The sequence below is a fragment of the Eschrichtius robustus genome, chromosome 11, assembly GCF_028021215.1.
Source record: "Eschrichtius robustus isolate mEscRob2 chromosome 11, mEscRob2.pri, whole genome shotgun sequence".
Taxonomy (NCBI): domain Eukaryota; kingdom Metazoa; phylum Chordata; class Mammalia; order Artiodactyla; family Eschrichtiidae; genus Eschrichtius; species Eschrichtius robustus.
In genome coordinates, this window is record NC_090834.1 from 19,563,942 (window position 1) to 19,590,216 (window position 26,275).

General features: G+C 36.3%; 1 protein-coding gene across 3 annotated transcripts in view; it reads left to right on the forward strand.

Moving 5' to 3' along the window:
• ATM (ATM serine/threonine kinase) overlaps positions 1-26,275 on the forward strand; it is a 139,935-nt gene that overhangs the window by 48,253 nt on the left and 65,407 nt on the right. For all 3 annotated transcript variants that reach the window (XM_068556799.1, XM_068556798.1, XM_068556800.1), the window contains 8 exons: positions 1,173-1,419; positions 4,474-4,589; positions 5,547-5,673; positions 6,169-6,368; positions 18,540-18,714; positions 19,258-19,422; positions 20,235-20,367; positions 26,032-26,127. In XM_068556799.1, the coding sequence (XP_068412900.1) occupies positions 1,173-1,419; positions 4,474-4,589; positions 5,547-5,673; positions 6,169-6,368; positions 18,540-18,714; positions 19,258-19,422; positions 20,235-20,367; positions 26,032-26,127 (1,259 nt within the window). The remainder of the gene's footprint in view (positions 1-1,172; positions 1,420-4,473; positions 4,590-5,546; positions 5,674-6,168; positions 6,369-18,539; positions 18,715-19,257; positions 19,423-20,234; positions 20,368-26,031; positions 26,128-26,275) is intronic.

A 26,275-nucleotide genomic window follows, 5' to 3' on the forward strand; every position in this document is an offset into this window, starting at 1 on the left:
CTTCATCGCGGTGCGCGGGCCTCTCACTATCGCGGCCTCTCTTGTTGCGGAGCACAGGCTCCAGACGCGCAGGCTCAGTAGTTGTGGCTCACGGGCCTAGTTGCTCCGCGGCATGTGGGATCTTCCCAGACCAGGGCTCGAACCCGTGTCCCCTGCATTGGCAGGCAGATTCTCAACCACTGCGCCACCAGGGAAGCCCGTGCAGTGTTTTTTTAATGGCAGTGTATTGAAGTGGACTTAGGATCTGGTCCTAGCTGTGCCAGTAGCCAGCTACATGACTTCAGGCAAGCCACATGAACACCCTTTGAGACTTGCTTTCTTAATCTTTAAAGTAAGGGAGTTACATATAGAGATCGTTAAGGTCTCTTTCAGCTTTAATATTTAATAATCTTCCCTATGAAAAATCAAAGGTAAATTACTAGTGACTGATTATTTCTGCCTTATTTTTCTTATTTGTTGCTTGACTGTGGGCCACATTTATTCATTATTTCTGTTTGATTTAAAGTTTAATGTACAAGTATTTATTTTGCTAACTCCAAGTCTGGAGAAGAAAATTTTGAAAATGGAGAGATTTGAAACAACTAAATAATAATGCTTAGGTATCGGGATGATGGGAAGGCAATTTGTAATTGTTTAGTGGTCCTTATTGTTTGTTCATTTTCGCAATAATAATATTTACATTTATTCTTTGAATTTATTAATTGCTTTCACCTTTCACTTTACAATAATTTTGCATAAATTGATTATGCAGAAGAAATAAATTCAATTTTCACTTGTTTTTGATCACACTATTAGGGTGATCTCTTTTTTTTTTTGGTGTGACTATTTAGAATTCACTTAACTTCATTTCTCCATTTATAAAATTAGAGTAAGGGTACTTAATGATCTAGATAAAGTGATGCTCTAATGCTTATTAAACCATTTTATTTTTTTATTTTTATTTTTTTTTTTTTTGGCCGTGCCACACAGCTTGAGGGATCTTAGTTCCCTGACCAGGGATCAAACCCATGGTGGAAACATGGAATCCTAACCACTGGACTGCCAGGGAATTCCCAAAACCAGTTTATTATTTTAAGGACTATATTATAAAATTTTACTTTGAAGCATTATATTTTTAATGTATATTAAAAATGTATACATTTTAATATACATTGTAATTTTTACATTTTTAGGTCTTGTTATAAAGTTTTGATTCCACATCTGGTGATTAGAAGTCATTTTGATGAGGTAAAGTCCATTGCTAACCAGATTCAAGGGGATTGGAAAAGTCTTCTGACAGACTGCTTTCCAAAGATTATTGTAAATATTCTTCCATACTTTGCTTATGAGGATACAGGAGACAGTGAGATGGCACAGCAAAGAAAGACTGCTACCAAAGTCTATGATATGCTTAAAGATGAAAACTTATTAGGAAAACAGGTATGACTTCAACATCTACTGTACTTTTTATCCCCTAATTGATCTGAAGTGTAACTTTAAAACTTCAAGGCTATTTATTCATCATTTATGCAATTAAATTTAATACTATGTGATAATCACTGTCTAACATAGGCAATCCATTAATTTTTTGTTATTGTTGTACAGTGTTCTCTCCTTTTGATTAGCTTTTAAATGAAATGTTTTTAATCAGAAATTTTTTAGAAACTTTGGAATAATTTTACCACTTTTTCTTTTAAAATTTTGTTTTAATTGGCAGCAATACATGAATGCAAGCTGGTTATTAAATTCAAACAATACTGAACAAGGTATAGAAAATCTTTTTGACTTCCTCTTTAATCTCATCAAGCCCTTCACTTCTCAAGGAAAAGTACAATCCCAGGTTCCCATACCCTGTTTTTCCCATGACATTTACTACCTTCTAACATATGATGTAACTTACTTATGAATATGTTCATTGGTTTTTATCAACCTTCTCCACTATAAGTACTGTGAAGGTAGGATTTTTTCTTTCTTCTTTTTTGCAGATGTATCCCAACTATCTAGTATATATTGAGTACTCATTATTTGATGAAAGATGAAGTAAAGTTAAAAAGGAACTAACAATTTCTGTTTGTTTTATAGTAATTTATATATATATCTAAAATTATTTGAGGCAACTTATATTAAAATACATATGGAAACTTTTTAAGGTAAAAGAGGATTGGTCACTCCAATTTTTTTTTTAATGTGAGGGATGACTAACCAAGCTTGGTCAACATTAGTATTACAATTGGATACACTTCAAGAGACTCTTTTTTTGTTGCCCAGTTATCTGTGTTGAACCAAGAAGTGGAACAGCAAGACTCTCAGTTGCTTAGGTGGGCCATTCCCAGTCAGAACTGGTTGTAAGTCTGTAGTCTGGAGGCAGATGGTGAGTAGAGGTACTCCCTCCCCAAAAGGCAGTTGGAACAGAATGTTGGCATGCCAGGGGGTATGGACGTTACGAAAGACACTCTGCCTCTAGCCCCTTTTACCCAATCTCCCAGCTTAGACTTCTGAGCAAGCCTACTCTTAACTCTTAACTATTCTTCTTTATGTGTTCAAACCAAAAGATAGCAGTTTTGAGTCAGAGTAAGTCTAGAAGGGAAGCGTGATTACATTAAACCCTGATTAAAACACCAGTCTCAAGAATGAAGAGAGGTAAAAATTAAAAATAATTTCTTAGCTTCTTGGTTAAAGGCATAAATCTAATTTTTATTAGTCTCAATTTCATTTAGCATTGTCATTATAAGTTAATTTTTTCTTTCTCTAATATGCGGTTTCTCTGAAACAATTAAGATTCTTTTTTCTGTGGATAAGTGTTGGTACCACTGTTATCAGTCTTTGAGTCTTCTAAAACTGTCCATTGTTGAATGCTTAGAATATTTACAGTTATAAGATTGTTTAGCTATACCTAGATATCTGAATAATTTATATGTACCTTAGCTAAACATTACAGATCTGGTTTGTTAGAAAATCATGAAATTAATGAAGTCAGCTGTCATCTGTGTGCAGGGAAACTCACTAATTTTTCCTCTGGTATTAATCAGATTTGGCCAGTTTGTCCTTACTTATTCCAGATATACTGAAAATGGGGCTAGATTTTTTTTTAAATTTATTTATTTTATTTATTTATTTTTGACTGCGTTGGGTCTTCATTGCTGCACGCAGGCTTTCTCTTGTTGTGGTGAGTGGGGGCTACTCTTCGTTGTGGTGTGTGGGCTTCTCATTGTGGTGGCTTCTCTTGTTGCGGAGCACGGGCTCTAGACACACGGGCTTCAGTAGTTGTGTCGTGCGGGCTCAGTAGTTGTGGCTTGCGGGCTCTAGAGCGCAGCCTCAGTAGTTGTGGCGCACGGGCTTAGTTGCTCCGCGGCATGTGGGATCTTCCCGGACCAGGGCTCGAACCCGTGTCCCCTGCATTGGCAGGTGGATTCTTAACCACAGAGCCACCAGGGAAGCCCCGGGACTGGATTTTTAAAAGGGCTTAAACCTTGGAAATGATGACATGACAACTAATGTGTGAGCCCAGGGAAAGGCTAGGATCATTAGATTTCTTTAGTGTCACATTCCAGAATAGTTTTGTTATATTAGGAAGTGTTTCCAAACGTCTGTATGGAAGAGGTAAAGATAGTAAAGATAATAAATCAGCCATTTGCCTTTTGGTTTAAAGCACTGTAATTCCTTATTTGGAGAGCTAACAAATCCACCTTTAAGACTTCACAGTTCTCATTCATTCGGCTGAGGTGTAATGTAGTACACCCATTCTTTATATTTAGAGAACTTATGCCTTTTGTGAGGCTCCCTGTGGCAGGAAGTGGATGATGAAGAATCCGTTCCTGTCCAGGAGGATTTAGCCTACTATTGATGACAGGGCATGTGGGTAGCAGCTAGCCTCAGAATTTGGGATAGCAACCAAGTAGAAATCTGGGGGAAAGTTATGCAGAGAGCAAAGGGATGATTATTGCCAGTCACTGGGAATTCTTACTAGTAAAGTTCTCTAAGTGAGATAGTGTTCTCAAATAAGAGTAAAATGTAGATTGATGAGCAGTATAGATCAATGGGGAATTTGGTTGGCAGGAAGATGATTAGGTTGAGGAATTTCAGGCTAGACCTGAAGCCTTACTCATTAAAATGATTCTTTTTATTTTATTTTATTTTTTTAACATCTTTATTGGAGTATAATTGCTTTACAATGGTGTGTTAGTTTCTGCTTTATAACAAAGTGAATCAGCTATACATATACATATATCCCCATATCTTAAAATGATTCTTTAAAATTAAACGAAAGAGTTGGATTAAGAGAGTCTTGTTTGGTATGATTTCCCTATTTTCCCTTCAGTCTGTAGGTCAGCTGCATAACAGAAAAAAGTGGAGTTAGCTATATGTCTTGCAGATCTTAGATCTTTGGTCACTTTGAATAACTTTGGAAATGAAGCAATAACATGAGCCCCTTAAGCTGTCTTAAAGATCACAGACATGAAAACTTAAATATATTTTAATTTTGTATCCTTGCAGATTGATCATTTATTCATTAGTAATTTACCAGAGATTGTGGTGGAGTTATTAATGACGTTACATGAACCAGCAACTTCTGGTGCCAGCCAAAGCACTGACCCCTGTGACTTTTCAGGGTATGGGTATTTTTAACTTAGAGAATTAGCTGCAATTTCAGAACCTTGGGAAGTTTATTGGTTAACAACTTCAAATGTCCATTTCAGTTGTTAGGCATGTACTCTGCTTTTAAATTCTGTTTCTTTAAAAGTAATTACCTTTGAATTGAAGTATCTGCTCTACTGTAGCCTCTCCACAGTAATTGATCTTTTAATTGACCACCTTAGTCACAATTCAGTGACCTTTTTCTTCTCAATCTTTTTGTAGTATTTGAGCATTCTGCCATCTCCTGTCTCATGAAATTTTCTTCTTCGTGACACATTATTCTTTGTTCTCTTCTTATCTATGACTTGGCTTTCTGTATCACCTTTTCTTTATCACGCTCCTTTGCTAGGGGAATCTTACTGTACTATAATTTCATTTGGATGTGAAACCCACTTGGTTGTATATGAATGTTAAAATTATTTTCTCAGCTTGATTGTAAGCTACTTGAAAATGCCCTTAACTTTTTTTATATGCTCTACAATGCTAAGTGTATAAAATAGTAATAATATCTACTAAAATACTTTTACATATGTAATTTCATTTGATGTAGTATTTGATTGCTGTGTCTTAAGATATTATTGTGTTTATAATACTAGCATAGAGCTTTAATTCATAACTGAAGTGAATTGATATTAAGTCTCATTTGTGGAATTGCCATTAACTTTATAAACGATTTTTTAAGCAAATTATTTAAAATTGACTAAGTCCTAGAAAGTTAAAGTATTTAGGTATTCTGATTGATGTATACAGACTGTGATATGTCATTTGTGATTTTATTAAAAGTCTAGTTTTCAGTAGAAAATAATTTTAAAATTTGGGGTTACTGTAATCTAAATTTTCTTTTTGGATTTTCACTTGTCTATCAAGAAAATGTTTTTTCTTGATAATTTTTTTCTGAAAATGATGGCTGTATTTTTTTCTATAACTCTTAGGGATTTGGATCCTGCTCCTAATCCACCTCATTTTCCATCACATGTGATTAAAGCGACATTTGCCTATATCAGCAATTGCCACAAAACCAAGCTTAAAAGCATTTTAGAAATTCTTTCCAAAAGCCCTGTAAGTATACATTACTAGTATAATAACTGAAGGGAGAATTCCTTCTTTTTCAGTTAAAAAATCTGTATAAGTACATCTTAAAGAGAAAAAAAAGTAAACAAATGGAAAATTTATCTGAATAAATTAAGAAAAACACTCATTTACAAGTTTATATCTTGGTATTTTACTTGTCAGTATTAATTGAAATATGTCACGTATGAGGGCTGAATTTCATGACATTTTAGTCATGTTGGCTCAGGGAATATATACATATATATATATATAATGTATATTTTAAGGATATAATTGTTTACTATCTGAAAACTAAGTAAATTGATAGTAGTTTTTTAGGTTTAAGATAGTAATTTTCTTAATGTAATATTTTGCATTTGATATCAAAACCCACAACAAAATTCTATAATTTAGAATTCTGTATTTTGAATAAAAAATGTATGTATTATGGGCTTAGTATATGTGATTAGGCAAGTTTTTACTAAATGTATCTTTATTTTCTAGGATTCCTATCAGAAAATTCTTCTAGCCATATGTGAGCAAGCAGTTGAGACAAATAATGTTTATAAAAAACATAGAATTCTTAAAATATATCACCTGTTTGTTAGTTTATTAATGAACGATATAAAGAGTGGCTTAGGAGGAGCTTGGGCCTTTGTTCTTCGAGATGTTATTTATACTTTGATTCACTATATCAACCAAAGGTAAATAATATATTTAGACCAATATATAAGTAGTTTTTCTACCCTTTTATCTTAATTGGAAATTTATATGCTTCTACAAGGTAGAAGCCAGAGTACTGTTTTCTGAATTTTGCCTTTTTAATATATATTATATCTACCTATTATATTTTACAAAGTGCATCACTACTTCTCCAACTCTAGAAATCTTTAAGTATTAAGGGTCTTCAACATTTTAAATATTCTAATTTTAGATGGCCATAAATATATATATTACCATAGCAGTTCTGGTCACCACTTCCAGTGTGTGTGGTAGGGGGTGAAGAGGGGTTCCCTGCACACATCCAGGGAATTATCCAGACATCAGCGGATACCTACCCATAGATAGTGTTAGATCCCACAGGTTAAGAGCTCAAGTTCTGCAAGATTGTCCTTTCCAGCCTCATCAGACGCTGTTTGAAAGCCCAGGTTATCAGTGGCTATAGATTTCAGTGACCCCTTTCTTGGGTTTGATTAATTTGCTAGAGTGGCTCACAGAACTCAAGAAACCTGTTTACTCACTAGATTGCTGGTGTATTACAAAAAGAAATAACTCAGGAACAGCCAGATGGAAGAGATGCGTAGGGCAAGGTATGGGGAAGGGGCATGGAGCTCCCATGCCCTCTCCAGGCATTTCACTCTCCCCATACCTGCAAGTGTTCACCAACCCAGAAGCTCCCTAAACCCCATCCTTTTGGGGGTTAATGGAAGCCTCATTAAATAGGCATGACTGATGAAATCATCACAGTCATTGGTGATTGAATCAGCTTCCATCTCCCTATGCCCTTCTTAGAGGTCAGAGAGGTGGGACCGAAAGTTCCAACGCTCTAATCACAGGGTTGGTTCTCCTGGCAACCAGCCCCCACTCTTAGGTGCTTCCCCAAATTTACTCATTAACATAAAAAAAGACTGCTTTATTGTTCTCGTCACAGGAAATTCCAAGAGTTTTAGGAACTCTGTGCCAGAAATGGGGACCAAATATATATTTCTTATTATAAATCACAACATAACAGTTACTATAGATTTTGGGATGTATGTTCTTTTTAGCATCTCTATTCCTTTCCATTGACTTTAATGATGTTTCTGTTATTTGTTTTCTTATTAGTAGATAACATTGCCATCAAATAAATTTAAGTCCTTCAAAGCACATGAAGATACCTATTTCCATTTTGTTTTCTCATGTTTTTCTTGTTTGGCTTTGTAAAAATATCTTATAATTTTAATTTTAATTTAAGTCACGTGTTTGTATAGTCACTCAGTCTTTTTCCATCACTAATTTTTTTTTTTAGGTTTTATTATTTTGGTATAACATAAAATTTGTCATTTTTAACCATTTTTTAAGTGTCCAATTCAGTGATATTAATTACGTTCACAGTTTCGTGTTCCCATTGCCACTGTTTCCAAAACTTTTTCATTACCTCAAATAGAACCTCTGTACCCATTAAGCAATAATTCCACATTACCACTTCCCTGTAAGCCCCTTATAACCTCTAATATACTTCCTGTCTCTATGAATTTGCCTGTTACAGATATTTCATATAAGTAGAATCATAATTTATTTTTCCTTTTCTGTCTGGCTTGTTTCACTTAGCATGTCTTCAGGGTTCATCCAGCATCATACTTCTTTATCGCTAAGTAATATTCCATTGGATATATATACCACATTTTGTTTATCCATTCATCTGTTGATGAACACTTGGGTTGTTTCATGGGTATGAAGTGGTATCTCATTGGGGTTTTGATTTTACATTTTCCTACTGACTAATGATGTTGAACTTCTTTTCATGAGCTTATTGACCATTTGTATATCTTCTTTGGAGAAATGTCTATTTAAGTCCTTTGCCCATTTTTTTAAATTGGATTGTCTTTTTGTTGAGCCGTAGGAGTTCTTTATGTATTCTTGGTGTTGAACTCTTAATATATGATTTGCAAATATATTCTGGATATTGAATTCATACATGATTTGAAAGTAGTTTCTCCCATCCTATAAAATTTTCACTTGGCTGATAATGTCTTTTGATGCGCAGATCTTTTTAATTTTGATAAAGTCTGATTTATCTTGTTTGGTTTTTTTTTTGTTTCCTTTGGTTTTGGTATTATATGTAAGAATTCATTGTCAAATCTAAGGTCACAAAGGTTTACCCTTAGAGTTTATTCTAAGAGTTTTATGCTTTTAGCTCTTATATTTAGGTTGTTTATTCATTTTAATTTTTATATGTAGTGTGAGTTAGGGGTTCAATGTCATTCTTTTGCATGTAGAAATCTAATTGTTCCAGTATGTTAAAGAGAATGTTCTTTCCCCTTTGAAGGGACTTGGCATCCTTGTCAAAAATCAGTTAGCCATTGGTGTATGGGTTTATTTCTGGATTCTCAGTCCTATTCCATTGGTCTTTACTTGTGCCAGTACCATGCTTTGTTGATTACTATAGCTTTATAGTAACTTTTGAAACCAGGAAGTGGGAGTCCTCCAATTTTGTTCTTCTTTTTCAAGATTGTTTTGGCTGTTTGGGGTCCCTTGCAATTCCATGTGAATTTATGCAAAAAAGTCTGTTGGAATTTAGATGGAGATTGCATTGAATATGTGACTATTTAGATAGTATTAACATGTCAACAATTTGTCTTCCAATCCATGAACACAGGATGTCTTTCCATTTAGTTGAACTTATTTAATTTCTTTCATCCATGCTATATAGTTTTCAGTGCACAGGCCTTTCACATCCTTGGTTAGATTTATTCCCAGGTATTTAGTTCTTTTAGATGCTATTGTAAATGGAGTTTTTTAATCAATTTCCATTTTAGATTGTCAACTGCTATTGTATAGAAACACAAATAATTTTGTATGTTGATTTTGTGACTTGTAACTTTGCTAAATTTGTTTGTTACCTCTGGTAGATTTATTGTGGATTCTTTTGGGAGTTTCTGTATATATAGAATCATGTCATCTGGATATAGTTTTACTTCTTCCTTTCTGATTTGGATGCCCTTTATTTCTTTTTCTTTTTTAATTGCTCTGGCTGGAAGTTCAGTACAATGTTGGGTATCAGTGGTGAAAGTGGGCATCCTTGTCTTATTCCTGATCTTAGTGGGAAAGCTTTCAGTTTTTTGACATTATGTTGTTAGCTTTGGGTTTTCATAGGTTACCATTATTTTGATGAGAAAGTTTCTGTCTATTCTGATGTTTTTCTCATGAAAGGGTGTTAGATTTTGTCAAATGCCTTTTCTGTTTGTTGAGATGGTCATGTGTTAATTTCTTTCATTCTATCCATGTGGTATATTACATGGATTGACTTTCCTATACTGATCCACTCTTACATTCCTGGGATAAATCCCACTTGCTCATGATGTATATCCTTTTTTTTTTTTTTTAATCTTTTTTGGAGTATAATTGCTTTACAATTCTGTGTTAGTTTCTTTCTTTTTTTTAAATAAATTTATTTTTTTATTTCTGGCTGTGTTGGGTCTTTGTTGCTGCATGTGGGCTTTTCTCTAGTTGTGGCGAGCAGGAGCTACTCTTTGTTGTGGTGCGCGGGCTTCTCATTGTGGTGGCTTCTATTGTTGTGGAGCCTGTGGCTCTAGGCACGCAGGCTTCAGTAGTTGTGGCTTGCGGGCTCCAGAGTGCAGGCTCAGTAGTTCTGGCAACACGGGCTTAGTTGCTCCATGGCATGTGAGATCTTCCCGGACCAGGGCTCCAACCCATGTCCCTTGCATTAGCAAGCAGATTCTCAACCTCTGCGCCACCAGGGAAGCCCCCATGTTAGTTTCTGTTGCACAACAAAGCGAATCAGCCATATGCATACACATGTCCCCATATCCCCTCCCTCTTGAGCCTCCCTCCCATCCTCCCTATCCCACCCTTCTAGGTCATCGCAAAGCACTGAGCTGATCTCCCTGTGCTATGCTGCTGCTTCCCACCAGCCAACTATTTTACATTTGGTAGTGTATATATGTCAGTGCTACTCTCACTTCGCCCCAGCTTCGCCCTCCCACCCCATGTCCTCAAGTCGATTTTCTATGTCTACCTCTTTACTCCTGCTCTGCAACTAGGTCATGAGTACCATTTTTTTTGTTTTTTAGATTCCATATATATGCGTTAGCATATAGTATTTGTTTTTCTCTTTCTGACTTACTTCACTCTGTATGACAGACTCTAGGTCCATCCACCTCACTGCAAATAACTCAATTTTGTTTCTTTTTATGGCTGAGTTTGTACACATTGTATATGTGTGCCACATCTTCTTTATCCATTCATCTGTCAATGGACATTTAGGTTGGTTCCATGTCCTGGCTATTGGTGGCTACTAAATAGTGCTGCAGTGAACATTGTGGTGCACGTCTCATTTTGAATTATGGTTTTCTCAGGGTATATGCCCAGTAGTGGGATTGCTGGGTCATATGGTAGTTCTATTTTTAGTTTTTTCAGGAACCTCCATACTGTTTTCCATAGTGGCTGTATCAATTTACATTCCCACCAACTGTGCAGGAGGGTTCCCTTTTCACCACACCCTTTCCAGCATTTATTGTTTCTAACTTTTTTGATAATGGCCATTCTGACCAGCGTGAGATGATACCTCATTGTAGTTTTGATTTGCATTTCTCTAATAATTAGTGATGTTGAGCATCTTTTCATGTGCCTCTTGGCCATCTGTATGTCTTCCTTGGTGAAATGTCTGTTTAGGTCTTCTATCCATTTTTTAACTGGATTTTTTTTTTTTTTCATATTGAGCTCCATGAGCTGTTTGTATATTTTGGAGTGTAATCCTTTGTCTGTTGTTTCATTTGCAAATATTTTCTCCCATTCTGAGAGTTGTCTTTTTGTCTTGTTTATGGTTTCCTTTGCTGTACAAAAGCTTTTAAGTTTAATTCAGTCCCATTTGTTTATTTTTGTTTTTATTTCTGTTACTCTAGGAGGTGGGTCAAAAAAGATCTTGTTGTGGTTTATGTCAAAGAGTTTTTCCTATGTTTTCCTCTAAGAGTTTTATAGTGTCTGGTCTTACATTTAAGTCTTTAATCCATTTTGAGTTTATTTTTGTGTATGGTGTTAGGCAGTTTTCTAATTTCATTCTTTTACATGTAGCTCTCCAGTTTTCCCAACACCACTTATTGAAGAGGCTGTCTTTTCTCCATTGTATGTTCTTGCCTCCTTTGTCATAAATTAGGTGCCCATATGTGCGTGGCTTTATCTCTGGGCATTCTGTCCTGTACCATTGATCTATATTTCTGTTTTTGTGCCAATACCATACTGTCTTAATTACTATAGTTTTGTGGTATAATTTGAAGTCAGCGAGCCTGATTCCTCCAACTCCGTTTTTCTTTCTCAAGATTGCTTTGGCTATTCGGGGTCCTTTGTGTTTCCATACGAATTGTAAGATTTTTTGTTCTAATTCTGTGAAGAATGCCATTGATAGTTTGATAGGGATTGCATTGAATCTGTAGATTGCTTTGGGTAGTATAGTCATTTTCACAATGTTGATTCTTCCAGTCCAAGAACATGGTATATTTCTCCATCTGTTTATGTTGTCTTTGATTTATTTCATCAGTGTTTTATAGTTTTCTGAGTACAAGTCTTTTGCCTCTTTAGGCAGTTTTATTCCTATGTATTTTATTCTTTTTGTTGCAGTGGTAAATGGGAGCATTTCCTTAATTTCTCTTTCTGATTTTTTGTTGTTGATGTATAAGAATGCCAGAGATTTCTGTGCATTAATTTTGTATCCTTCAACCTTACCAAATTCATTGATTAGTTCTAGTAGTTTTCTGGTGGCATCTTTAAGATTTTCTATGTATAGTATCATGGCATCGGCAAATAGGGACAGTTTTACTTCTTCTTTTCCAATTTGTATTCCTTTTATTTCTTTTTCTTCTCTGATTGCTGTGGCTAGGACTTCCAAAACTATATTGAATAAGAGTGGCGAGAGTGGACATCCTTGTCTTGTTCCTGATCCTAGTGGAAATGCTTTCAGTTTTTCACCATTGAGTATGATGCTTGCTGTAGGTTTGTCATATATAGCCTTTATTATGTTGAGGTAGGTTCCCTCTATGCCCATTTTCTGGAGAGTTTTTATCATAAATGGTGTTGAATTATGTCAAAAGCTTTTTTGCATCTATTGAGATGATCACGTCGTTTTTATTCCTTAATTTGTTAATGTGGTGTATCACATTGATTGATTTGTGTATATGGAAGAATCCTTGCATCCCTGGGATAAATCCCGCTTGATCATAGTGTATGATCCTTTTAATGTGCTGTTGGATTGTGTTTGCTAGTATTTTGTTCAGGATTTTTGCATCTATGTTCATCAATGGTATTGGTCTGTAATTTTCTTTTTTTGTGATATCTTTGTCTGGTTTTGGTATCAGGGTGATGGTGGCTTCGTAGAATGAGTTTGGGAGTGTTTCTCCCTGTGCAATTTTTTGGAAGAGTTTGAGAAGGATGGGTGTTAGCTCTTCTCTAAATGTTTGATAGAATTTTCCTCTGAAGCCATCTGGTCCTGGACTTTTGTTTGTTGGAAGATTTTTAATTATGGTTTCAATTTCATTACTCGTGACAGGTCTGTTTATATTTTCTAATTCTTCCTGGTTCAGTCTTGGAAAATTGTACCTTTCCAAGAATTTGTCCATTTCTTCACGGTTGTCCGTTTTATTGGCATACAGTTGTTGGTAGTAGTCTCTTACAATCCTTTGTATTTCTGCAGTGTCAGTTGTGATTTCTCCTTTTTCATTTCTAATTTTATTGATTTGCGTCCTCTCCCTTTTTTTCCTGATGAGTCTGGCTAAGGGTTTATCAATTTTGTTTATCTTCTCAAAGAACCAGCTTTTAGTTTTATTGATCTTTGCTATTGTTTTTTTCGTTTCCATTTCATTTATGTCTGCTCTGATCTTTATGATTTCTTTCCTTCTAGTAACTTTGGGTTTTGTTTGTTCTTCTTTCTCTAGTTGTTTTAAGTGTAGGGTTAGATAGTTTGAGATTTTTCTTGTTTCTTGAGGTGAGATTGAATTGCTATAAACTTCCCTCTTAGAAGTGCTCTTGCTGCGTCCCATAGGTTTTGGGTTGTCGTGTTTTCATTGTCGTTTGTTTCTGTGTATTTTTTTATTTCTTCTTTGATTTCTTCAATGATCTCTTGGTTATTTAGTGGCACACTTTTTAACCTCCATGTATTTGTGTTTTTTACAGTTTTTTTCGTGTAATTGATTTCCAGTCTCATAGTGTTGTGGTTAGAAAAGATGCCTGATACGATTTCAATTTTCTCAAATTTTCCGAGGCTTCATTTGTGACCCAAGATGTGATGTATCCTGGAGGATGTTCCGTGTGCACTTGAGAAGAAAGTGTATTCTGCCACTTTTGGATGGAATGTTCTGTAAATATCAAGTAGATCTGTCTGGTATACTGTGTCATTTAAAGCTTGTGTTTCCTTATTTATTTTCTGTTTGGATGATCTGTCCATTGGCGTAAGTGGGGTGTTAAAGTCCCCTACTATTATTGTGTTACTGACAATTTCTCCTTTCATGGTTGTTAACATTTGCCTTATGTATAGAGGTGCTATGTTGGGTGCATAAACGTTTATAATTGTTATATCTTCTTATGTAGTGTCCCTCCTTAACTCTTGTAACAGTCTTTATTTTAAAGTCTATTTTATGTGATATGAGTATTGCTACTCCAGCTTTCTTTTAATTTCCATTTGCATGGAATATATTTTTCCATCCCTTCACTTTCAGTCTGTATGTGTCCCTAGGTCTGAAGTGGGTCTCTTGTAGATGGCATATATATGGGTCTGGTTTTTGTATCCATTCAGCCAGTCTGTGTCCTTTGGTTGGGGCCTTTAATCCATTTACATTCAAGGTTATTATATAGGATATGTATGTTCCTATTACCATTTTCTTAATTGTTTTGGGTTTGTTTTTGTGGTTCTTTTTCTTCTCCTGTGTTTCCCACTTAGAGAAGTTTCTTTAGCATTTGTTCTAAAACTGGATTGGTGATGCTGAATTCTCTTAGCATTTGCTTGTATGAAAAGCTTTTGTCTTCTCCATTGACTCTGAATGAGATCCTTGCTGGGTAGAGTAATCTTGGTTGTAGGTTTTTCTCTTCCATCACTTTAAGTGCATCTTGCCACTCCCTTCTGGCCTGCAGAAAAATCAGCTGATAATCTTATGGTATGTTATTTTTTGTTTTTCCCTTGCTGCTTTTAATATTTTTTCTTTGAACTTAATTTTTGTTAGTTTGAGTAATATATGTGTTGGTGTGTTTTTCCTAGGGGTTATCCTGTATGGGACTGTCTGTGCTTCCTGGAGTTGGGTGACTATTTCCTTTCCCATGTTATGGAAGTTTTCAACTATAATCTCTTCAGATAGTTTCTCAGACCCTTTCTTTTTCTCTTTTTTTCTGGGACCCTTATAATTCGAATGTTGGTGTGTTTATTGTTGTCCCAGAGGTCTCTGAGATTGTCTTCAATTCTTTTCATTCCTTTTTCTTCTGCTCCTTGGCAGTTATTTCCACCATTTTGTCTTCCAGCTCACTTATTCGTTCTTCTGCCTCCATTATTCTGCTACTGATTCCTTCTAGTATATTTTTCATTTCAGTTATTCTGTTGTTCATCTCTGTTTGTTCTTTAGTTCTTCTAGATCTTTGTTAATCATTTCTTGTATTTTCTCAGTCCGTGCTTCCATTCTCGAGATTCTGGATCATCTTTACTATCACTACTCTGAATTCTTTTTCAGGTAGATTGCCTATTTCCTCTTCATTTATTTGGTCTTGTAGGTTTTTACCTTGTTCCTTCATCTGTGACATATTTTTTTGCCATCTAATTTTTTCTTTTATGAGTGGGACCGTGTTCCTGTTTTACTGGTTGTTTGGCCTGAGGCTTCTAACACTTGAGTTTGTAGGCTATTGGGTAGAGCTGGGTCTTGGTGTTGAGATGAGGAGCTCTGTGAGACCTCACTCCAATGAATATTCCCTGGGGTCTGAGGTTCTCTGTTAGTACAGTGGTTCGGACTTGGAACCCCACCGTAGGAGCTTCCGCCCGACCCTCGGCTCGCCAATCAAGATCCCACAAGCTGCGTGGGGTGGCAAGAAAAAAAAAAGAAAGAGCGATAACAAAGTAAAAAATAAAATTAGACTAGGAAACTAACAGATATGTTAGAAAGAATGTAAAAATAAAAATATAGATGAATCAACCACCAGAAGGAACATCAGTACCACAATAGTAAAAAAAGAGAAGGAGGGAAAAGAAAAAAAAAAAGGCGGAGGGCGGGAGGGGGAAGGCATTGGCTGTGGAGAGTGGGCCCTAAGCAAGGGGGAGGTTTGGGTGGTGGGCGGGGCCAATGCTCAGGACCCACAGGGCTAGAAAAGGCCCTGGGGCCTGTGGGGGATGGGGCTTAGGCTCAAGGAACTGAAGGGCCCCAGGCGTGCCCCCCACCCCTTGTCTCAGAGGGCAGGGGACCTCATCTGGGAGCCCAGCAGGCTTCCTGAGCTTGAGTGGGTGGGACAAGCTCCCTCCTCTCCTCTTCTGCTCCTCTGGTCTGGGGTCTGGGAGGGCCCCTCCCGCCTATGTCTCCCGATCTCCCCGGCCTCCCTCCTATGCCCGCAGGACCAATGCAGCCAGGCAGTGGTGTGAAGTGGGGACCTTGTAGGGCAGGGGACTGGCCTGGGAGCTCAGGAGCCTCCCCGTGCCCGAGTGAGCAGGCCATTGCCCACCACTCCTCTCCCTCTCCTCCCCAAGGGCCCCTCCCACCTGCCACTCCTGATCTCCCCGGCCTCCCTCCTACGCCCCCAGGACCCACATGGCCTGGTTGGGCTTTGGAGTTGGGGGAACCGGCTTGGGAGCTCAGCAGGCCCCTGGCCCGAGTGGGCCAGGTGATCGCCCTCTGCTCCTCTCCTGCTCTTCCCGGAGAGTCCCTCCCACCTGCCTCTCCTGATCTCCCCAGCCTCAGGGACGCCGGTCTTGTCTGGCCTCCACTTCTCCTCCCCCACCTCGGTTCCCCTACGTTCTACCAGTTCACTCTGGGGTTCCTCCTGTCTCCTTGAGGGTCAGAGTCCCCCAGCAGCAGCCAGCAGACACCTTAGTTGTAGGGAGACACTAACTCCGTGTCTTCCCACACTGCCATCTTGACTCCTGCCCTGATGTGTATCCTTTTAATGTGCTGTTAGATTCAGTTTGCTAGTATTTTGTTGAGGAGTTTTGCATATATATATATATATATATATATATATATATATATATATATATATATATATATATATTCATAAGAGTATTAGAGACTATAATTTTCCTGTGGTGTCTTTATCTTACTTTTGTATCAGAAATGCTGGCCTCACAAAATGAGTTAGGAAGTGTTCCCTCCTGTTCCCTTTTCTGGAAGAGTTTGAGGTGTTAATTCTTGTTTGTAGTGTTCTTCAAGTCTTTCTTCTTTTTTAATGTAGCTGTTTACTGCAACATAATTTCCTCTCAGCACTGCCCTTGCTGAATCCCATTAGTTTGGTATGCTGTATCTTCATTTTCATTTGTCTTTAAGCTCTTTTAGCATGTTTAAGACAGTTGTTTGACAATGTCTTTGTCCAATAATTCCAGTCTGACCTTCCTTGGGAACTGTTTTAGTCAATATATTTTATTCCTTTGAATGGTCCATACTTTCCTATTTCTTTGAATACCTTGTGATTTTTTTGTTGAAACTGGACATTTTACTATTATGATATATTACCTGTGGAAATCAGATTTTCCCCTTCCCCAAGGTTTGACTTTTTTTTTTTTTTTTTGAATTGTTGAAGGCTGTAGGGGTACATTTGTTTCATGAATTTACTCAACTGTTTTTCTAGAGGGCATATTCCTTGCCATTGTAGTCACTGAAGACTGTTGCTTAACTTGTGTTCAGGTAGCATTTTGACAGAGATCTCCTTGAATACCAGGAGCCAAAGAGAGAGAAAGAGAGAGAGAAAACCTTTCCTAGTCTTTGCAGATTGGCTCTGTGTTAAGACTCTCCTTCAGCATTTAGCTCGGCTTGCACTGAGCCTAAGGTTAAGCCCAAAGTGAAAGATTATGGTCTTCTTAGGTAGTTTTTGAGCAAGCACCTTACCCTGGGCATGTGTGTGACTTTATCAATTCCCTGAAAATGTGAGTGAATTTTTTTTTTTTAATTTATTTTTGGCTGTGTTGGGTCTTCATTGCTGCACGTGGGCTGTCTCTAGTTGCGGTGAGTGGGGGCTACTCTTCGTTGCGGTGCGCGGGCTTCTCATTGGAGTGGCTTCTCTTGTGGAGCACGGGCTCTAGTTGCGTGGGCTTCAGTAGTTGTGGTACGTGGGCTCAGTAATTGTGACTCGTAGGCTCTACAGCGCAGGCTCAGTAGTTGTGGTGCACAGGCTTAGTTGCTCCGTGGCATATGGGATCTTCCCAGACCAGGGCTCGAACCCATGTCCCCTGCATTGGCAGGCGGATTCTTAACCACTGCCCCACCAGGGAAGCCCAATGTGAGTGATTTTGAGTGTTCTAACTTTACAAGGAAACTCTCTCTCTAGCTTTTCATCCTAGGCATTAGGCAGTCTGTTATCCCAGGCAGCTGTGGGTTGTTGGTTCGCCTTACAATGTCTTCAAGCAGTGCCCTCAGCTTTTCCAGCCTGTAGGAGACCCAAGTTAGGAAAAACAAGAGCCAAGCACCTTATATTAGTCCTTCAGGTAGCTCCCAGACAGGTTTAGAACAGACATACACAATCATTTGCGAATAAAATATGCTCTGCTCCCTTCAGAACTAAGGACCAGGATCCCACGTTGGAAATGGGGACTGCAGTTTTCATGACTATTGCCAGGCTGGGGGGTTCGTGGGGCAAGGGCAAGTAAAATCACCGCAAAGCTTTCCTAGTTTTTAAGTTTCCTTTTTCTTGATATCAGCGATTGCTTGATTGCTGTAAACTTTTGACTGTTTTACAGAGTTCTAACAAAGCTCTTACAGTTTGCTTGTTTTTCAGTGTTTCTGTCAGGGGAGCTTGGAGCTTCCTACTCTGTCATTTTGCTGATGTCACTTCTCTTTTCGGGTTTTAAACTATTAAGGACTTAGATGTGAAAGTGACTTTTATGTCAAGCCACATCAGAATTAGAGCTGTTGAATAAAAGTGACTTTTGAATGAGTTTATGTCAAAGTAGTGTCCTAGAACTTACTGTTTTTTTTCCCCTATATTAGGCCTTCTCATTTCATGGATGTGTCATTACGTAGCTTCTCCCTTTGTTGTGACCTGTTAAGCCGGGTTTGCCACACAGCAGTAACTTACTGTAAGGATGCTTTAGAAAGTCATCTTCATGTTATTGTTGGTACACTTATACCCCTTGTGGATGATCAGATGGAGGTTCAGGAACAGGTAATTTCCCAAATCATATTCAAAATGATATTTGAAATACACTGATAAAGTATTGTTGGAAGGAGCCGAGTGTTTATGTTTACTTGGTGTAATCAGTAATTTTAGTGGAAATATTCTTTGAAAAATGGTGGGGAAAACATTCTCAGTGAATTAATCCTTGTAATCATTTAATTACAGAGCACCTAGTAATTTTGATCTAATGAATAACCTGATTTCTATCTCTTACTTATGCTGAAGTATAGAGGTAGTCAAAACTAAGGATGTAGTTCACTCCACTATGATGATGTGTGAGGTATTACTTATATAAAATGTTTCAGTAATATTGACAACTGTATACCTCAGTGTCCATCCTGGAGTAAAGGCCTTACATATTTGTTGAATTATTTGAAAGCACAGAAACAGTAGTAGCTGGGTGCCTTAGAAGTGATTTTATCTGAACTAAGTAGAGTTTTTATCATTTATTACAGTGGGTTTGGTTGTTTTACTTTAAAATATAATTAATCCATTTCTCCTCTTGATTTTTTCTTTTTTAATTATGTTTAGGTATTGGACTTGTTGAAATACTTAGTGATTGATAACAAGGATAATGAAAATCTCTATATCACGATTAAACTTTTAGATCCTTTTCCTGACCATGTTGTCTTTAAGGATTTGCGTATTACTCAGCAGAAAATCAAATACAGTAGAGGACCCTTTTCACTTTTGGAGGTAATAATTATTCCATAATATTGCTATTTTGTATTAGAGAGGTTAGTAGTACTTTTTAGAAACTAATGCTCTGAAAGTAAAAACCAATCTTTTTTAAAAATTATGGTTAAAGAAAACATGACATGAAATCTATCCTCTTAACAGATAAAAAACTAAATCTTAATATATACTCTTGCATTGCAGTAAAAGTTATAAATTCAAAATTTCTTGTTAAAGATCTGAATTTAAATATTGAAGAAATATGATATAAAATATGCTTGATTTTCATACACATAAGATTCATTAATATCTCAAAATTACCATCTGACCCTTTGTCGGACAATATAATGTTTGAATTATAGAAGATATGTAACTTTCTGAAGAGTTTTTCAAGTTTTAATCTTGTTTTAACCTTTATAAACTTCAAAACTATGTTCAAATAGATTTTTCTTTATAAATCTTATTATAATTTTAAAAGTATACTCTACATTTGACTATAATCAGTATGAAAATGTGGTTAAATATATTAAGATAAAACTAGAGTTGCAGTACTAAATAAATAGAAATTTAAGCTTTTCCCTCTGAGTATGCTATAACAATCTTAAACTCTAGATACTGTATCATGAGAGAGTCTACTGCAATTTAAATGATTAAAACGTTGTAGGATTTGAAGTGAAATAAGTAATTTATTTCTACCTTGTTTGGTAGTAACAGTGTTATGAGTCAGTATCTGTAGAAGGCACTAATTTAAAAAAATTTTTAAGTTTTATTTTACAGACTCAGCCAATACATGTCAAAAGCAAGTTACATTTTTAGCTAATTTTCTCTTTTAGGAAATTAACCATTTTCTCTCAGTAAATGTTTATGATGCACTTCCATTGACAAGGCTTGAAGGATTGAAGGATCTTCGAAGACAACTAGAGCAACATAAAGATCAGATGATGGATCTTATGAGAGCATCTCAGGGTACTAATTTTAATGACTTGGGTTATTTGTACCCATTTCTTTTTGAAAGAATCTTTTATAAATTCTTGCTCTTGGTTTAATTGCCACAGATTTAGTTCATTTCAGACCCTCATCAGTTCTCATTTAGTTATGAAAGACTTCCTAAAGTGGTCTCCTTACCTTGAACTACTCACATTTTATCCATTCTCTGCACCTCTGCCAGAATGATTTCTCTAAGTCCAAATATAATCATGTTATTCTACTGCTTAAAAAATGTTAACAATTTGCTACTGCCTAAAAGAAAAATTTGAATTTCTTAGAGCAGGCATGCAAGGTAATTTGTCTCTGCCTACTACCCCAATTTATTTAAGTAAAAGAAATGTTATTTTTCATTTTATTTTAAACATCTTAGCCATGTATGTGTTTTGTGTGTATGTATATATGTGTGTGTTTTTTAAAATTATTTATTTATTTATTTATTTATTTTTGGCTGTGTTGGGTCTTCGTTTCTGTGCGAGGGCTTTCTCTAGTTGCGGCAAGCGGGGGCCACTCTTTTTTTTTTTTTTTCCACACACACACACTGTATTTTATTTTTACAAGAGATAAATAGACTGACACCAAGCATTGTACATGGATGACCACAACAAAAGCAACAATGATTGCCATTACCAAACATGAAACACACTCATACTATGTCATAATATTGACATCCAGTTCAGTAATCCTCCACTGTAACAGCTCCTTTACTTTGCAGTGAAAATTGATTTGTATATTCTTTGCCTCTGAGTCCTTGTGGGATTTTTTCTTTTTTTTAAATTCAAACAGAAAGTCACAAAAATTATACTCATCCTCATCAGTTCACTCAGTCCCATGTAATTAATTTTTTTTTTCACCTTGATCTTTTGTTAGCACCTTTATGAGCTCATCAGTTTTTCATTAGAGTTCTGAAAATGCTTATTCATTCAGTTCAGCAGTACAGTCAGTTACCAGAAACCTGTACTTGTCAGAGTCTTTTCCATGAATTTCCTGAAGATGAAACCGTTTTATAGGAACATATTTACAAAATCATCAGAGTACACCCAGAACTGTCTGTAAATGACAAAAGACTTAAAAATGACCACGGTTAAAGATTTGATGAAAGTTCGTAATAATGCAGTTGACAAGAAAATTAGTTATTTCTGAGATATACATTTTAAAGTAATAACTAGGATTATTACTTATAACATTATACCAGAACATATAAGATTTTTAGAAATTTCATGTAATGTCTGAAACATTTATATTAACATATTTCCATACAAATAACCCAATGAAAGTTTAGTATTAGTTGTTTTGTTTGTTTGTTTGTTTATACTGCAGGTTCTTATTAGTCATCAATTTTATACACATCAGTGTATACATGTCAATCCCAATCGTCCAATTCAGCACACCACCATCCCCACCCCACCGCAGTTTCCCCCCCTTGGTGTCCATATGTCTGTTCTCTACATCTGTGTCTCAACTTCTGCCCTGCAAACAGGCTCATCTGTACCATTTTTCTAGGTTCCACATACATGTGTTAATATACGATATTTGTTTTTCTCTTTCTGACTTACTTCACTCTGTATGACAGTCTCTAGATCCATGCACGTCTCAACAAATGACTCAATTTCGTTCCTTTTAATGGCTGAGTAATATTCCATTGTATATATGTACCACAACTTCTTTATCCATTCGTCTGTTGATGGGCATTTAGGTTGCTTCCATGACCTGGCTATTGTAAATAGTGCTGCAATGAACATTTGGGTGCATGTGTCTTTTTGAATTACGGTTTTCTCTGGGTATACGCCCAGTAGTGGGATTGCTGGGTCATATGGTAATTCTATTTTTAGTTTTTTAAGGAACCTCCATACTGTTCTCCATAGTGGCTGTATCAATTTACATTCCCACCAACAGTGCAAGAGGGTTCCCTTTTCTCCACACCCTCTCCAGCATTTGTTGTTTGTAGATTTTCTGATGATGCCCATTCTAACTGGTGTGAGGTGATACCTCATTGTAGTTTTGATTTGCATTTCTCTAATAATTAGTAATGTTGAGCATCTTCTCATGTGCTTCGTGGCCGTCTGTATGTCTTCTTTGGAGAAATGTCTATTTAGGTCTTCTGCCCATTTTTGGATTGGGCTGTTTGTTTCTTTAATATAGAGCTGAATGAGCTGTTTATATATTTTGGAGATTAATCCTTTGTCCGTTGATTTGTTTGCAAATATTTTCTCCCATTCTGAGGGTTGTCTTTTTGTCTTGTTTATGGTTTCCTTTGCTGTGCAAAAGTTTTGAAGTTTCATTAGGTCCCATTTGTTTATTTTTGTTTTTATTTCCATTACTCTAGGAGGTGGATCAAAAAAGATCTTGCTGTGATTTATGTCAAAGAGTGTTCTTCCTATGTTTTCCTCTAAGAGTTTTATAGTGTCCAGTCTTACATTTAGGTCTCTAATCCATTTTGAGTTTATTTTTGTGTGTGGTGTTAGGGAGTATTCTAATTTCATTCTTTTACATGTAGCTGTCCAGTTTTCCCAGCACCACTTATTGAAGAGACTGTCTTTTCTCCATTGTATATCTTTGCCTCCTTTGTCATAGATTAGTTGACCATAGGTGCGTGGGTTTATCTCTGGGCTTTCTATCTTGTTCCATTGATCTATGTTTCTGTTTTGTGCCAGTACCATATTGTCTTGATGACTGTAGCTTTGTAGTATAGTCTGAAGTCAGGGAGTCTGATTCCTCTAGCTCCGTTTTTTTCCCTCAAGACTGCTTTGGCTATTTGGGGTCTTTTGTGTTTCCATACAAATTTTAAGATGATTTGTTCTAGCTCCATAAAAAATGCCATTGGTAATTTGATAGGGATTTCATTGAATCTATAGATTGCTTTGGGTAGTATAGTCATTTTCACAATGTTGATTCTTCCAATCCAAGAACATGGTATATCTCTCCATCTGTTGGTATCATCTTTAATTTCTTTCATCCGTGTCTTATAGTTTTCTGCATACAGGTCTTTTGTCTCCCTAGGTAGGTTTATTCCTAGGTATTTTATTCTTTTTGTTGCAATGGTAAATGGGAGTGTTTCCATAATTTCTCTTTCAGATTTTTCATCATTAGTGTATAGGAATGCAAGAGATTTCTGTGCATTAATTTTGTATCCTGCAACTTTACCATATTCATTAATTAGCTCTAGCAGTTTTCTGGTGGCAGTTTTAGGATTCTCTATGTATAGTATCATGTCATCCGCAAACAGTGACAGTTTTACTTCTTCTTTTCCAATTTATATTCCTTTTATTTCTTTTTCTTCTCTGATTGCCATGGCTAGGACTTCCAGAACTATGTTGAATAATAGTGGTGAGAGTGGACATCCTTGTCTCGTTCCTGATCTTAGAGGAAATGCTTTCAGTTTTTCACCATTGAGAATGATGTTTGTTGTGGGTTTGTCATATATGGGCTTTATTATGTTGAGGTAGGTTCCCTCTATGCCCACTTTCTGGAGAGTTTTTATCAGAAATGGGTGTTGAATTTTGTCAAAAGCTTTTTCTGCATCTATTGAGATGATCATATGGTTTTTCTTCTTCAATTTGTTAATATGGTGTATCACATTGATTGATTTGCGTATATTGAAGAATCCTTGCATCCCTGGGATAAATCCCACTTGATAGTGGTGTATGATCCTTTTAATGTGTTGTTGGATTCTGTTTGCTAGTATTTTGTTGAGGATTTTTGCATCTATATTCATCAGTGATATTGGTCTGTAATTTTCTTTCTTTGTAGTGTCTTTGTTTGGTTTTGGTATCAGGGTGATGGTGGCCTCATAGAATGAGTTTGGGAGTGTTCCTTCCTCTGCAATTTTTTTGGAAGAGTTTGAGAAGGATAGGTGTTAGCTCTTCTCTAAATGTTTGATAGAATTCACCTGTGAAGCCATCTGGTCCTGGACTTTTGTTTGTTGGAAGATTTTTAATCACAGTTTCAATTTCATTACTTGTGATTGGTCTGTTCATATTTTCTGTTTCTTCCTGGTTCAGTCTTGGAAGGTTATACCTTTCTAAGAATTTGCCCATTTCTTCCAGGTTGTCCATTTTATTGGCATAAAGTTGCTTGTAGTAGTCTCTTAGGATGCTTTGTATTTCTGCAGTGTCTGTTGTAACTTCTCCTTTTTCATTTCTGATTTTATTGATTTGAGTCCTCTCCCTCTTTTTCTTGATGAGTCTGGCTAATGGCTTATCAATTTTGTTTATCTTCTCAAAGAACCAGCTTTTAGTTTTATTGATCTTTGCTATTGTTTTCTTTGTTTCTATTTCATTTATTTCCACTCTGATCTTTATGATTTCTTTCCTTCTGCTAACTTTGCGTTTTGTTTGTTCTTCTTTCTCTAGTTTCTTTAGGTGTAAGGTTAGATTGTTTACTTGAGATTTTTCTTGTTTCTTTAGGTAGGCTTGTATAGCTATAAACTTCCCTCTTAGAACTGCTTTTGCTGCATCCCATAGGTTTTGGGTGGGGGCCACTCTTCATCGCGGTCTGGGGGCCTCTCTCTATCGCGGCCTCTCTTGTTGGGGAGCATAGACTCCAGACGCACAGGCTCAATAGTTGTGGCTCACGGGCCCAGTTGCTCCGCAGCATGTGGGATCTTCCCAGACCAGGGCTCGAACCTGTGTCCCCTGCATTGGCAGGCGGATTCTCAACCACTGCACCACCAGGGAAGCCCTATGTGTGTGTTTTGTATATATACACATATTTATTTGTGTTTCTAGGTTTTTTGGTTTTTTTTTTTTTTACTTAAAACATCCATTTTATGTTGATTTGATTTGAGTTTAGGTTATTATAGTACTGCACTTGGTGGAAACTCTTTCTGCTTATGTTTTGATTTACATCTTCCTGTGCTCTTTAACTTCATGTTTCTATTCTGATATTTTTATCCTCAGTACGTTTAAAAATTAATTTTGTTTTGACCATCCGAAATCTGAGTTTCTAGTATATTTGTTCTTGTGATATAGATATATATATCTATATCTATCTATATATATATATATATATATATATATATATAAAAAACACGAACCCCTCTTTCTATCTCCTGTTTTTGTGTGTGTTTTCGTATTTTATTGATCCAGACCAATATAGCCAGTAGATGTTTATAGCTATTTAAATTTAAATGAATTAAAATTCAATAAAATATAAAGTTCAATTTCTTTGTTGTGTTAGCACATGTCACGTTCTCTGTAGTAACATGTGGCTTGTGGCTGTCATTGGACAGCACAGATTATAGACCATTTTCATCATTGCAGAAAGTTCTGTTGGACATTGCTGGTGTATTCTATCTGCAAGAGGCTAAAAAACCAAGCATGCTCCCAAGGTTCCTTCTAGTTTAATGTTGAATGATTATGTGTTTCTAACTGTGATTTTGCTAAGGTATTGATTTCTCTGCACAATTTAAGACATTTTTCTCTCTCTGTCTGCCAAATATTGCTGATCATTTTTACATGATTCTCTTTAAGAAGAAAGTTCAGATACATTCATTCACCTCATATTTTTGAAATGCTCACAATTTAAAATCTTTTTTAAAAACTTTGTACAAGTTTTCTAGTCACACAATTTAATATATGAGCATGGTATAAAGAAAAGTGTTGTCTTCACTGTAGCTTAAACTAATTTTTTCAAAACTGCTTCTAGATAACCCTCCAGATGGTGTAATGGTGAAGCTAGTTGTCAGCTTGTTGCAGTTATCCAAGATGGCAGTAAACCACACTGGTGAAAGAGAAGTTTTAGGTAAACTATTTGGCTGAATGAATATGAGTTTTTTTGTTTGAATGGTCATCTTCATAGCATTTTATTTATTTTTATTTTTTTATTTATTTATGGCTATGTTGGGTCTTCGTTTCTGTGCGAGGGCTTTCTCTAGTTGTGGCAAGTGGGG